This window comes from Anser brachyrhynchus (genome assembly GCF_964034855.1).
Source record: "Anser brachyrhynchus genome assembly, chromosome: 13".
NCBI classification, from domain to species: Eukaryota; Metazoa; Chordata; class Aves; order Anseriformes; family Anatidae; genus Anser; species Anser brachyrhynchus.
The window spans coordinates 6,900,674-6,912,907 of NC_137708.1; the positions used below are offsets into that span (position 1 = coordinate 6,900,674).

The 12,234-nt window shown below is 52.7% G+C and overlaps 1 protein-coding gene across 8 annotated transcripts in view; it reads left to right on the forward strand.

Annotated features, from left to right (window-relative positions):
• The window catches only part of ATP11C (ATPase phospholipid transporting 11C (ATP11C blood group)), a 59,737-nt gene that overhangs the window by 9,487 nt on the left and 38,016 nt on the right, over window positions 1-12,234 (forward strand). For 4 of the 8 annotated variants that reach the window (XM_080553448.1, XM_080553447.1, XM_080553446.1 and 1 more), the window contains exons 1-3: window positions 1,118-1,186; window positions 9,415-9,534; window positions 11,186-11,275. In XM_080553448.1, the coding sequence (XP_080409574.1) occupies window positions 1,133-1,186; window positions 9,415-9,534; window positions 11,186-11,275 (264 nt within the window). In that variant the 5' untranslated portion in view covers window positions 1,118-1,132. Of the gene's footprint in view, window positions 1-12; window positions 443-1,117; window positions 1,187-4,481; window positions 4,602-9,414; window positions 9,535-11,185; window positions 11,276-12,234 lie in introns of those variants that run through there. The other 4 variants (XM_080553452.1, XM_080553450.1, XM_080553451.1 and 1 more) reach the window with 4 other exon arrangements.

Below are 12,234 nucleotides of genomic sequence, written 5' to 3' on the forward strand. Positions count from 1 at the left end.
CTTTTATGATGATTTCCCTGTAATTCCTCCCCGGGGCTGGAACAAAGCACGGCCGCTGGGGCTGGGCGGTGATGTAACGTCCTGCAGCGCTGCCGCGGGGCTGGGGCAGCCACGATGCTCGGCCGGGGCTGCACAGCCCAGCCTCAGATGCAGCGTTGATTTCCCTGCGCTGCTTGCATGCTGGGTTTGCTCTCCGAGTTGTGGAAGGGGGCTACTTTTTTTTTCCCCCCCTCCCTTCCTTCCAGCTCACCTTTTCTGGTGAATGTTTGCTCAGGGAGGGAGCGCGGTGAGGTTGGCTGCGATGGCCAGAGGGCTGTCGTCCCTGTGTTGGCCAAATTAATGTTGTGGAGTACCTCATTTTGAGCGCTTTCTGCTGGGTGGCTTCTTCCGATGAAGTTGAATGGATGGAAGTGGGACTTTCCACTTGACAGATACCATTCCGGTAAGTGCGGGGCGGGAAGCTGGGGTGTGCAGGGAGAGGAAACCTTGCGCGTGAAGGAACTCGCCTTGATAGCGGGGAGGATAACGGCGCCCTTATTCCTTTCCCTGTCTATGGAAAGAGGCTTTTGGGTCAGGCGGGGTGGGAACGGCTGGGCTGCGTGTGCCGTGAGTCACCGGGGCCGCGTCCCGGCCAGGCTCCTGCACGCGGCAGCACGGCTCGCACCCCGCTGGCTTCCGCAGCCGTGGCTGATCTGCACCGCAACCCCTCGTGCGCTGAGCCTGGCATCCACGGGTGTGCACCAGCATCCCTACAAGCAGCTGGCTCAGTCCTCCGCTCCGGGAGGTTTCGGTTCCCATGCATGAGCTGATTTTCCTCCCCCCCGCCCCGGCCCCGGTGCAAACCCCGGCTGCTGTACAGCTGGTTGTGCTCAGCCTGGGGGCTCTGTCAGATCCTGCTGCTGCAGATGGGATAACGTGTGCTGGGCCGGATTGGCTCTGCGGCTACGTTACCCAGCCTGACAGGAACAAGAGCCAAAAGGATTTCCTGAGGATAAACAATTATAGGCCACGTGTTGAGGGTTTCTCTCTCGCTGGGCTAATTGCACTGCTCCCGGTAGCCTGGTGTAGCTGCGTGTGCAGCCTGGAGGAGAAATCTGGTTGCTGTAGTGACCCGGAGGAGAAAATACTGCGGATGGGGTCTGGGGCACCTGGAGCTGATTCTGCCTGGGAGCCAGGGCTGAGCCAGGTGATCTCTCCATTTCTTCCCCCTTTTTCCCCCCCCGTTACTTCAGTGGAAATGTTTCTCTGCGGAATAGCAGGGGCAGGTTAGAACACAGCAGCTATAGCTTGTTTGGAGGGGGAAGAAGTTAACGTGGAGCAGCGTGAGGGAGCCGGCTGTGCCCCCGGCTGCTCTCACCGGGGGGCTGTGCCCAAACCCCCGGGGTGCCCAGGGGCTGCTCACCTGCAGCCCACCTCCGAACCGCTGGCAGAGCTGGCACGGGGGCAGGGGGCTCTAGGGGCACGGGGTTAAAGAAGTGTCACCAAGCAGAGAAGCATAACGTGGCATTTAGATTTTGTTGTTGTTTGCTTCCATAACCGAAGAGCTCAGGCTTTTGAAGGAACAGAAAACAACTAGAAAACCGGCAAATTATAGCCGTTCGGGCTGATGCAAGCACTGACAGTTGCAAACTTGGAGCTTTCTTTTTTCCACTTTGCTCTTACACTAATTTTTGTCAGGGCAAATCACTGCCTGTGCTCTGAAGAGCTCGCTGCCTTTACTAAAATAGCTGCTCCGCAAGCAGACGTGTGTGCACAGCTTGAGCTGGGGAACGGAGAGGAAAGAGGTCCGAAGGAGAGAAGACCTCGCTATATTTTCTTTGTGACTGCTGCAAAAGCATTTAGGCTCTTGTTCAAAAGCCTTTTTCTGTTCTCCACTCTGGAGCGTTCCTGTGATGCTGAATTTGAGATGCCAGCAGCATGCTGGTCGAACTTTTATTTTGGTCTGCCAAAAAAAAAAATATAAAATGCTGCAGCAATGTGAGCGAGGGTTTCGTAACCCCAGCTGCCAGCAGGGCAGGGGAAGAGCTGAGGTCCTGAAAACTTCCAAAGGGCAGCGGTTGTGTTTGAACAGTAGCAACATACTTTCCACAAAACAGCAGCAATTAAGTAATGCTTTCCCAGTCAGTATCTGCCGGCTTTGGTCTGTTTGGCTCTTTGCATCGCATACGATCCTGACTTTCTGCGAATAGCTGCTGAGCTGAAGCTATAATTACAGACGATGTGGCATATTTGCTGGGAAAATGCAGTGTTGTGTGATCTGTGGATTGGCAAAAAAGCACCCAAACGGCACTTAGGCTTTTTCATCCCCGCGGAGGGGACGGTGCTTCGTCTCCCTTGGGACACAAGACTCAGGACTACACGCACCGCGCCCTCTTCTAACCTCCCGGCTCTTTCTGTAGGTCAAACTACCAGCTTCGGCGGAAGAGACATAATTAAAAGGCAGCGAGTGACCACGCGGAGCCGCTGACCGAGGGGCAGGACGGCGGCCGGGGGCCCGGGGGGCTGCAGAGCTCTGCGCCAGGCCATGGCTGGCCCCGGCCCGGGGTGGCTGCGCACGGAGGTGGCTGGGAGGGAGGCCTGCTGGTCTGTGCGGGTGCTTGGAGCGCCCTGCGGGACGAGCCGACTCGCCGGTAGGCGAGGGCCAAGCTCCCCGTGGTGCCCCAGCTGCTAGCACAGAGCTGTTTGTGTCTGCGGGGAAGCTTTCCAAGATGCCAGGAAAGGAGGGGACTGGGTTTGCCCGGTAACGTAGCGCTTTCAGAGGAAGCAAGTGATTTGTGAGAGCCGGTAACTCGGGCACCGCTGCCGCCAGCTCTGTCCCCGGGGCCTGGGCAGAGCTTTCTCCGCCCTCTGCCCCACGTCTCCCCAGCTCGGCCGGGAGCCACGAGGTGATCCCTTGTATTTCTGACCGGTGTCACCGTCCTGGGGATGCGCGGTGTCTGCAGAAGGCCCGGGGATGACCGTGCTGGCCAGTGGGGTCCCAGCACAGCTCGGGGCCCAGCCGGGAGAAGGCAGCAGGAGCCGAGGCCTGCGTGCTCCCCTTGCTGTCCCGCTGCTGCCAGCTTTCCTCCCGGGTGATTTTCCTGATGGCTACTGAGGACTGGGAGGGGATGCCTCCAACCAGCTGCCCCTCCTGGGTGCTGGGGGCACTGTGTCTGACCTGCCTGTGTCTGTCCGTCCATCCTTCTGTGTTTTCAGAGGGTAGGACGTGGAAGGCAGCCTCCTCCCCTCTGTTATTTCCCCACTTGCCAGCGTGTGCTGATGAGGGGCCAGGACGAGACGGCGACCCCTCAGCCGAGGGGAGGAGAGGCACGTCTCCCGGTTCCTGCTCGTGTAGCAGCTAACAGGGCCAGGGGCTATCATTAGGAGAAATAAGGGTCACTGCCTGTCTCTGGCTCCTCCTGCGGCAGATTAATCAAAGCTGTAAGTGCTCTATTTCCAGGCTGTTTGGCACGGCTCGCTTCCCCGCGTGCCCTTAGCAGTGGCTGGGACAGGCCCCGTGCCGCCGGGGCTGCCGCCCATGTGCGCGATGCTCCCCGGAGGCTGGGCTGTGCTCCTCTGCTCCAGGAAAGGGCTGGCTGCCTGTGAAGTTTCTATCTGGGGAAAAAAAAACACGTTTGGATTTCCTCCCTCCACCCTTCTTAAATCTCTCAAGTAGCCCTTTCCCCTGTTCTCTCCACCCTCCGTTGCTCGCTGGGCTTTTCATTCCGGCTTTATTTGCAAAGTTAGCTCTTCTGGGAAACTTGGCCAGTTGGGCTCTGCTGTTCTCCAGCCCGTTGTCCTTGCTGAAGGTGACAGTGACCTACCCAGGGGTGCGTGCAGCGAGGCGGCACGTCCTTGGAGCAGAGAGGAGGCAGGAACGGGCTTGCCTAGCTGGGTCCCTTCGTGTCACTTGGCTGTGCGCGGACTTTCATTAAGAAAAAGGCGATTTGGGTCGGTGACGCTCTGCTAGAGCACGCCTTGTCATCCCTGGCGAGGACAGGGGACAAGGTTTGGGAGCCGAGCCCCGTCGCAGCACGGTTACACGTTGACCGTGCTAACCTCGCTCTTGGTGAAGAAGTGTTGGTCCTTTCTCTGTGCCTTTTGCCCCTGCGCGTTGTTCTGCTTGGGCTGGTGGTTGGCGGGACGGACCCGTGAGAGCACCCCTCTGGAGCTGGTTGGCCCCATGCTGTCGCTGTTCTCTCCCTGCTTAAAACATCCACAGGAGCTTTCGCATTCGTGTAGGAGAAAGGGCACTTGTTTAAACGCCAGCTTTTTGCTGTCCTATGGCACTGGCCGTCCCTCCTCCCCTCGAGGACGCCCAGCAGAAGTCACCTCACCAACAGGGAGCCCAGGCAGGCAGGGCCCTGCTCCCCTGCCAGGGGCTGCTCCCCTGGGCGCCAGCCAGAGCAAGCCCGCCCCGAGCTTTGCTCAGCTTCAGCTGATTTTCTTCTGGACCTATGGGCTCTCAGCGTTTGAAATGCAGCGTGTTTTTTTTTTTCCCCCCCGAGGACCGTTCAGGTTATCAGCTCTCTCCCGCAGACGTAGGGGAGAGCGCGATTGATTCGCATCGATGGAGTTCTCCCCATAAATCAGGAGGGCTGCCTAACATGTGGTCCGCGTGGGTAAGCATAGCCTTCGCTGCTGAATTATTAAGCGTTGTGTCAAAGCGTGGCTCGTACTCGCAGAGAAATGGCTAAGTACAAGGAGCAATATAAAAATTGGCAAGAAGAATTTCAATTAAAAATACATCGGTTGGGCACCAGGACCGAGCAGGCGGGGAAGTCGGCGTGCTGAGCGACTTTTTGAGACTGCCTGACAGTTTGGGGAGGTTATGTTAAATTTGTGGAAGCCTTTTAAAATTGTACGTGTGTTTTTCTCGGTTCTGCAAATAAATGAAACAGAACAGGCTGTTTTGAGAGTTATTTTTGATTTTTTTTTGTAAATCAGGTTGCCTTCTCTGCTACTTCTGTGGTAAATGGAACAATACAGGAGAGATTAGACTTTAAACTATTCATGAGATCTAAGCCAAGTAATGTGATTTAATCTTTCTTCTGCACATATTTAATATAAGCTGTGATTTCATTCAAATGGTTGAGCTTTGTACTTGTACAGTATAATTATCTCAGGGTTTACCAGATGACTTTTTTTAATGCCTGTGGGTTTTGTTAGATCTGTTTCTGTGAGTTATTTGTCTGTACTCTGTGGCATGAAGGTATCTTCAGCACACATGAAAGGAATTCCTTTTGATTAATTTTTTGGTGGAGGTGCTTACTGCCACTGCAGTGGGGAAAAAAACAAAACATGTTTGATTTACCACTTCTTTTTCTGAAAACGAGGAGAGCAGGTAGCAGAGATGCTTGTTTTCCCTTCTTGTTTTCCGCAGCCTGGTTCTGTAGAGCACAAGTTCATCCTGCGTTGAACCGGGTCACTCCGTTAATTTTTACCCAGGTTTGCTAATTTTTGCCAAGGTGACCGTTGCCGTGCCCTGTACCGGGTGCTGCGGTAACCGCCAGAAGCGTGGGAGACCTGGCGAAGAAGGGGCTCTCCTGGGGGCGCTGGGAGCTGCCCCGGGCAGAACAGGCTCCCGGCTCCCCCCAGGCCCGCCTGCGGTGTCGGGAGGCACGGTTTGAGTGGGAAGGGCAGCGCGGAGCCAGGGGAAAGGTGGGAGTCGCACAGATGGAGAGGGAAAGAGGCTCCAAGGGAGGCCTGCCCAAACTCAGGCTGAGGATTTAGGGAGTGCTGGGAGCCGCAAACCTAATCCCTCTGGCTCGATTTAGCGTTCTGGTGGCTCCAAGTCGTAAATGCTGATTGTTAATGAGCTGCATCCACGGACGTTTGTAGCCCCCACCATGCCCTGGACCGCTGCCATCAGACAGTACCAGTTTCGAACTCGTCCAAAAAAACTTTGTAGCAAAACGCCAAGCCTCAGTTGACCTTTTGTGGTCTTATTGATAGATAGATAGGCTTTTAGAGTTTGGACAGGGTAAGAAAATAGCTATTATCCCTGATGCCTTTTTTTCAGAACTGCTGTTTATGGCAACACGAGGGCTTTCTATAACGTCAGTATCTCTGTTAAAACAGCCACTGTAAGGTATGGGAAGGCTGAGTTACAGCAGAGTATTTAGAAGAGAGATGCCCGCCTGAATTCCCCGTGGCGTGCTGCGGTGCGTGCCGGCCGGCTGGTGCTGCTGCCCTGCGCGCGTGGCCCCTGCCCCAGGGCTGGCGGCAAAGGTGAGCCAGCTCGGGGAGATGCTCCTGGCAGGACAGCCTCTGTCTTCTAAGTGTCTCCTGTGATTTGTGCCTGCCCGTCCTGCTCAGTCTGTTCTGGGCACCCTGCTGCAGGGCTGACTGCCTGATGGGCTCGCTCGGTCGCTGCGGCAGCAGAGCAGGACCCCTGTGCTGCAGGTTTAGGAGGCAGGATAAATGATGGGATCGGCGTCTTACCGAACACCTGAAGCTTATCCTAAGCGTTTTTTGGCTCGCGTCTGTTTGGCTCCTTCAGCCACCTCTGCTTTTGCACCACAAAGTTGTCATTCAGCAGCAGAGGTGTGCAGGGCTCGGGGGGCTGTTCTCGCTCCACAGCTGACCTTTGGGGCTCTCTTGTATATTTTTAGTACCTTGTTCCTGTAAGATCAGGTTGCCTACGTCTACAGCAAAACCCCACGCAGGGAGCACGAGGGAGGGCTGGCCCAGCTAGGCCGTGGGCTTTGTTGCAAGGTGGGCTCTGGGGAGCTTCAACCCGCTCACCCACGGTGTGCGTGGTGGCAGAGAGGGGCCGTGCCACCAGCCAGCACCCTCGCAGCTCAGGGAGTCTTAAAAAAAAAAAAATTCCAAATCCTCTCCCTACTAATCTGCATGCTGTATAATTTTCTCAAAGACGTGGCAGTTACTCCCTAAATCTCCCGGTAAGTCTCCGTTGTTAAGCCTTGGCGATCTGTTGGTGACCCAGAGGGCCACTGGGGCAGTGATGGTGCACGGTTTTACCGCTCTCTGCTCCTTGTGCTCAGCCATTTGTCTGGCAAATCCCCACCTCCCCTGGGTTTCCCGGCGCTCTCCCAGCAGCACGGGGCTGCTGCTGCTGGAGCTCCTGGCTTTGGGTGAGGTGGCTGGTCCAAACGACGTGCCGTTAGCCACTGCGTGTGGATGGGGGGGGAGCTGGGAGGCTGGAGCCGAAGGCTCGCCCTGGCTGCCAGCCCGATCCCGTTTCGGGAGCCCCTCTGCGCGGTGGAGGTGGGAAGCTGCCGGCTGCTTCTGCTCCTCCGCATCCTTTGCATTTTTGGCACCTGCCCTGCCAGGGCTGCAAAACAAACAGGATCAAGGGTTGGGAATTAATAGGAGTACAGGCAGCATCTGCTGGTGTTTCAGCAGCCCTGCTGCCTGATAATGCCCTTGGACTATGAACGGTGACAAATTCTTTCCTGCGCGTGTTTTAAAATCGCCAAACCTAATTCTAAGAAAACCTTAGCCTGGTCTAATAAGGCGCCCCTTTTTCCCCACTCCATATCCTCTTAATGGGTATTTTAAATTCACTTTATAATTTTAAGTCCAACCCCGCAAAGCACACCCCGGTGTCAGTCTGGTGCTACTGCTGGGATTCGGGGCGTCAGAAGGACGAAATACTTTGCTCGTAACCTGCATAACCACAGGCACTATTCTAATCCCATTCTGTTGAGCTGTCTTGGTTTCAGCTGAAGCTACCTGTGAGCGGCTCTCTTGTGCTGTTTGCTGCTCCTCTCTCCATCACCTGATTTTAGCAGAAGGCCTTGGGGGCAAGCGATGCCCACCTGGGCAGAGGCATCCTGAGACAGGCAGGGCTGGGAGAGATGCCCCAGGGAGGCTGTAGGTACCTCCTGCCTTGCTCTAGGGATGTGTTTGTGCCAGAGCCAGTCCTGCACCCCATGCACGGACACTGGGGTTTGGCACCAAGGTGTCAGAGCTGTGGCGCACGGGCACTGCTTGGTGCTTGGCTTCCACGGATTCTTCCCTCGCCTGACCCGGATCTACCATGCTATAAATACTTCCCCTCCTGGTATTCTCTTATCTGTCCCCTGGCCACTGCCGAGCGGAGGGCTTGTCATTAAGCCCCTGTGACACCGTGACGACAGGTTATCATTCCCTTGTGACATCTCATTCTGCTTTAAAAACAAAACAAAAACCCACAAACCCAACACCAAATGAACTTGCACAGGCAAAGCAGGCAGCGGGGTTGCTCCTCCCGTGCTGTGACCTGGCGGCAGGGTGCACCGACAGCCTGGGGTGCCCTGGAGATGCCCAGGTGTGCTGAGGCTGCCCCCAGCTCCGTGCCTTAATCCCCTTTGCTTTTGGCCTTCGCGGGGGTGACGCACGCGGGGGCTGCGTGCTTGCTTTTGTTTGTTGTAGACCTGTTGCCTGGTACTTTCTGTTGGAAATCCCTCGCTCTCGCATCGGAAGAGGCGGTGAACGATGGCGCTCCGCACCGTGGTGCTCAGGGGTTTTGGTGCTCAGGGTTTTTGCAGAGCTGCTGTTGCATCCTTGCAGCAGGGGCTTGGCAGTTGGGTGGGAAGTGCTAACGCAGGAGCGCGTGCAGGCAGGTGTGAGGGACTCACGGTAAAATAGCAAATATTAAAAAAAAAAAAAAAAAATAAATAAATGATTGCCTGGCACCTCAGGTATCTCTGAGGGCTGTGATGCATCTCCCCCGCTGAGACACAGGCTCCTGAAGAGCCTCCTGGGTGGCGCCTCCCCCCGGAGCCACCCGTGCCCGGTGGTCTCGGTGCCCCTGTGCAGAACAAACGCTGCTGAAGCGCTCGGCCGCTTGCGGAGACAAGCCGTGAATTCTCCTGACCTTCTGTTGACATAACTGGCGTTTGTATGAAAGTTAAAATGTACTTTTTCTTTTAAAATAGGCTTTCCAGGCAGTGAGTTTGCGATGTGAAACTGTCTGCTCCGTTATTTGTGTTTTTATTTTGGATGCAGAACCGGCAGAAGTACACCTTTTTTTTTTTAAAAGTTCTGCCCTAAGTCTGCGTGCCCGAGGGAGGCAGGGAGATGTTTCAGGCAGGCTTGAGGGTTTGGCAGGAGAAAAGAGCGAAGGAGGGTGCGGATCCCACCTTCTGTGGGATCCTGGGGGGAAGCCTGGAGCCTGTTGAGCCCCAGAGCTAAAACTGCTTTTGTGCGGTCCGCGCTGGCGTGAGGAAGGGTTCGATGTGTGCAGGAGGGGGTCTCCACGGGGAGCGGGGGGGGATGGCTGGCAGCAGGGGGGCTCCTGGGCTGCTGGCTCAGCTTTGCCTTGGTTTCTCTGAATTATTCTCTCGGTCTTCCTGCTTTTGATGGGCCGCAGAAAAGCGGATTAAAGAACAACACGGTGTATTTTGAAGCTGTAAGCTGCTAATACAAATATCAGATTTATTTTTTTTTGAGACAAGCTAAATTTTCCCTTTCCTGTTGCCCCAACAGTGTGCCGGGGAGGAGAAGCGGGTTGGTACGCGCACCGTGGTGGTTGGGCACCGGACGGTTTCGGAAACAGATGCGTATGTGGCACAGAAGTTCTGCGATAACAGGATCGTCTCGTCCAAGGTGAGCTCGCTCTCTGCACGGGTGGGCAGCGCGCGTGCGTTCCCTGCACGTGTGCTTCAGCCTGATCTTACGTTCCAGTTAAGTGCAGTACCGACTGTGAGATGACAGCAGTTTCGGTTTGTGAAAGGGAGTGGGGATTATTTTGTAAATGGATAGATTCATGTGATTCACCTATTTTTTGTTTTGTGGCTTTTTTTCTCTCTTCAAGCAGGACAAAAATAACCATGCTTGGTTTATCCCTTTGGATGAAAGGGGAAACATTCATGCTGTATTAATCTAGCTTTTGTTTATTGTGGAAAACTGTGATGACACCCGTCTGCCTTCTGCTTAGCTTTTTTCCATGACATTCATGAAGCTATTTCAAAAGATTTGAAGCCGATTCAAGTAAAATATCAAGCAAGTGGCATCCAATATTGTCAACACAGCTGGATGCATGTTATGTTGTTTAGGAGTCATGATGCTCAGCATACTGTTAGGCTTCGGTTTTACTGTAGATGAGCTGTAAGGGTTTTCTTTCACTCCTTTCTTTTTTATACAACTTGGACCTTGTTTGTTTTTTAAGACTCTATGCTGTCTGCATTTATATTGCAGACAAGTTTAAAATCAAAACACCTTTAACGTGTGTAGCATTCCCAGTGACTTTTCCCTGACATGCAAGAGAGTCCTTTGGAAAACCCTTTCCAGTACTTCAGTTCTCTTTCTGATAAACTGTTTGTTTTAGCATTAATTCTGTAGATCGTCTCTAGTTTATTTTTTAGTGTTGTCTTTTTTTCATTTTTATTTGCATGTCATGGACTTTTCTTACCTGACCAGTGTCTTTTTTTAATTAAATGAATATTGGCCTTGAGACTTGGCTGCTTATTATTCATTGTTTATTCAAGGCACACTGAAAGGTCAGATATTAGACCTGTTATTTTCCACGCTGTTCTTAAATTCCATGTTTTCCAGAGCAAATGATTCAGCAGCCTTCTTAAAATGATAACGAAGCACAGCCTAATAACAGATTTGTATGGGCAGCATGACTTTTTTTCTGAGCAGAACAGCAACTCCAAGATTTAATTTGGAAAAAAACCTCTGCACTGTGCATTACTTCTTTGTTAAATTATGTCTCTTGAAATGCCTATGTAGAAGTTGCTTCCTGAAACAAATCCTGTGGTGTTTATCTTCTTTTTCCTCTGCTGTCTCCAGCTGAGTGGTTTGGGATATTTTAACAAAAGAGAAGCCGTTGACTGCTTTAAAACAAACAAAAAAGCCCCACATAACTGCAAAGCACTTTGAACTGCGTAGTGAACTGGTGGAGAGAGCCAGAGTTTGCGGTGTGATGCTGGAAGTGGAAGCTGGAGCACGGCCGCATCGCAGCGCACAGCTGCACCGATAGTAGCAGCTGCCCGGCGATGCCGGGACCTGCTGCCTTGCCTTGCCGGGAGCGAGAGGAGGCTGCGGCCCCTGCTGCAGCTTCAGGGAGATGACGGCAGCAGTTCGTGTACCTGCTGCCACCATTCGTCTCAGTTTAAAGGGAAAACTCGTTTCCTGCTCTGTGCAGATACCTCTCATTTTGTAGTCCGCATCAAGCTCTGTGTCTTGATCTGTTTGTGTTGGCATCACGAAAGCTGCAGCGTGCCCAACAGCTCCTGTTCCTCTCTCCCCACAGTACACAATCTGGAACTTCCTCCCGAAGAACCTTTTTGAGCAGTTTAGGAGAATTGCCAACTTCTACTTCCTTATCATCTTCCTCGTGCAGGTAAGAGCTTTCTCCACCGAGATGGATGCCAGGGTGTTTTTATTTGCATATTGTTTGTAAGCACAGATTGAACAGCAAGAATTGAGGTTCAGAGCTGACTCTCTTGGTGTTTGTGTTTGTTGTTTTTTTTTTTAAATTGGAAGCTGTGTTATAATTCTGGTAAGCCATTCAGCGCATACAAACAATTAAATGTTTGGGCCTGTCTGAGGCAGCGTTCAAATGACTGCCAAAATGATTTAAAAACCATTTTAACTCTAAACATTAAGATCGGTCAACCAGTGAAAATACGTGTATAATTCTGCAGAATTAAGGTCTAGTTTTTTATCACCTTCATTACTTCTGCTGCGTAACAACATGCATTTTTCCAGGTTATGTAATGTTCATACATCTTATAGTGACTTTCAGGGCAGCCCAGGGCAGAGAGGCTGTACTCAACAGAATTTGGAAGAGGCATAGCGTGTGCTTTGGGAATGTGGAGTTTCAGGATGCTATTCTCCACAGACAAAACAACAGATTTTATACACAGATGAACCTTATCTCTCTGCTTTGTGGCTTTGCTAAGGAACAAATTCTGAGCAAACCTGAACGTTTGTTTTCTGTTCTGTCAACCAAAAAGAAAAGCAGGCTGTCAAAATGCGTTTTGGGGAAGAGGTGGCAAGTTTGGAAGAGTCACCACAGTGCTTTCATTCGCCTTTTAAAATCCAATACTCAGACCCAAGGCCTAGTAGACAGCTTACTCTAGGGCTAGAAACAGGCATCCAAACTCCTACCCCACCAACCTCGTAAACAGCACTGTAGAGCTACTGCAAACAGCCTGCTCTTAGACGGCTTCTTCTGGATTTTGTTGATTCAGGTCTCAGGGTATCACTTGCTCCTGGTCTGCATGGTTAAAAGACCTCATTTCTTTATCCTGACAGTAAAGAGTTGTGGTTTACAGCCATTTCAGTGCCTGCCGCAGA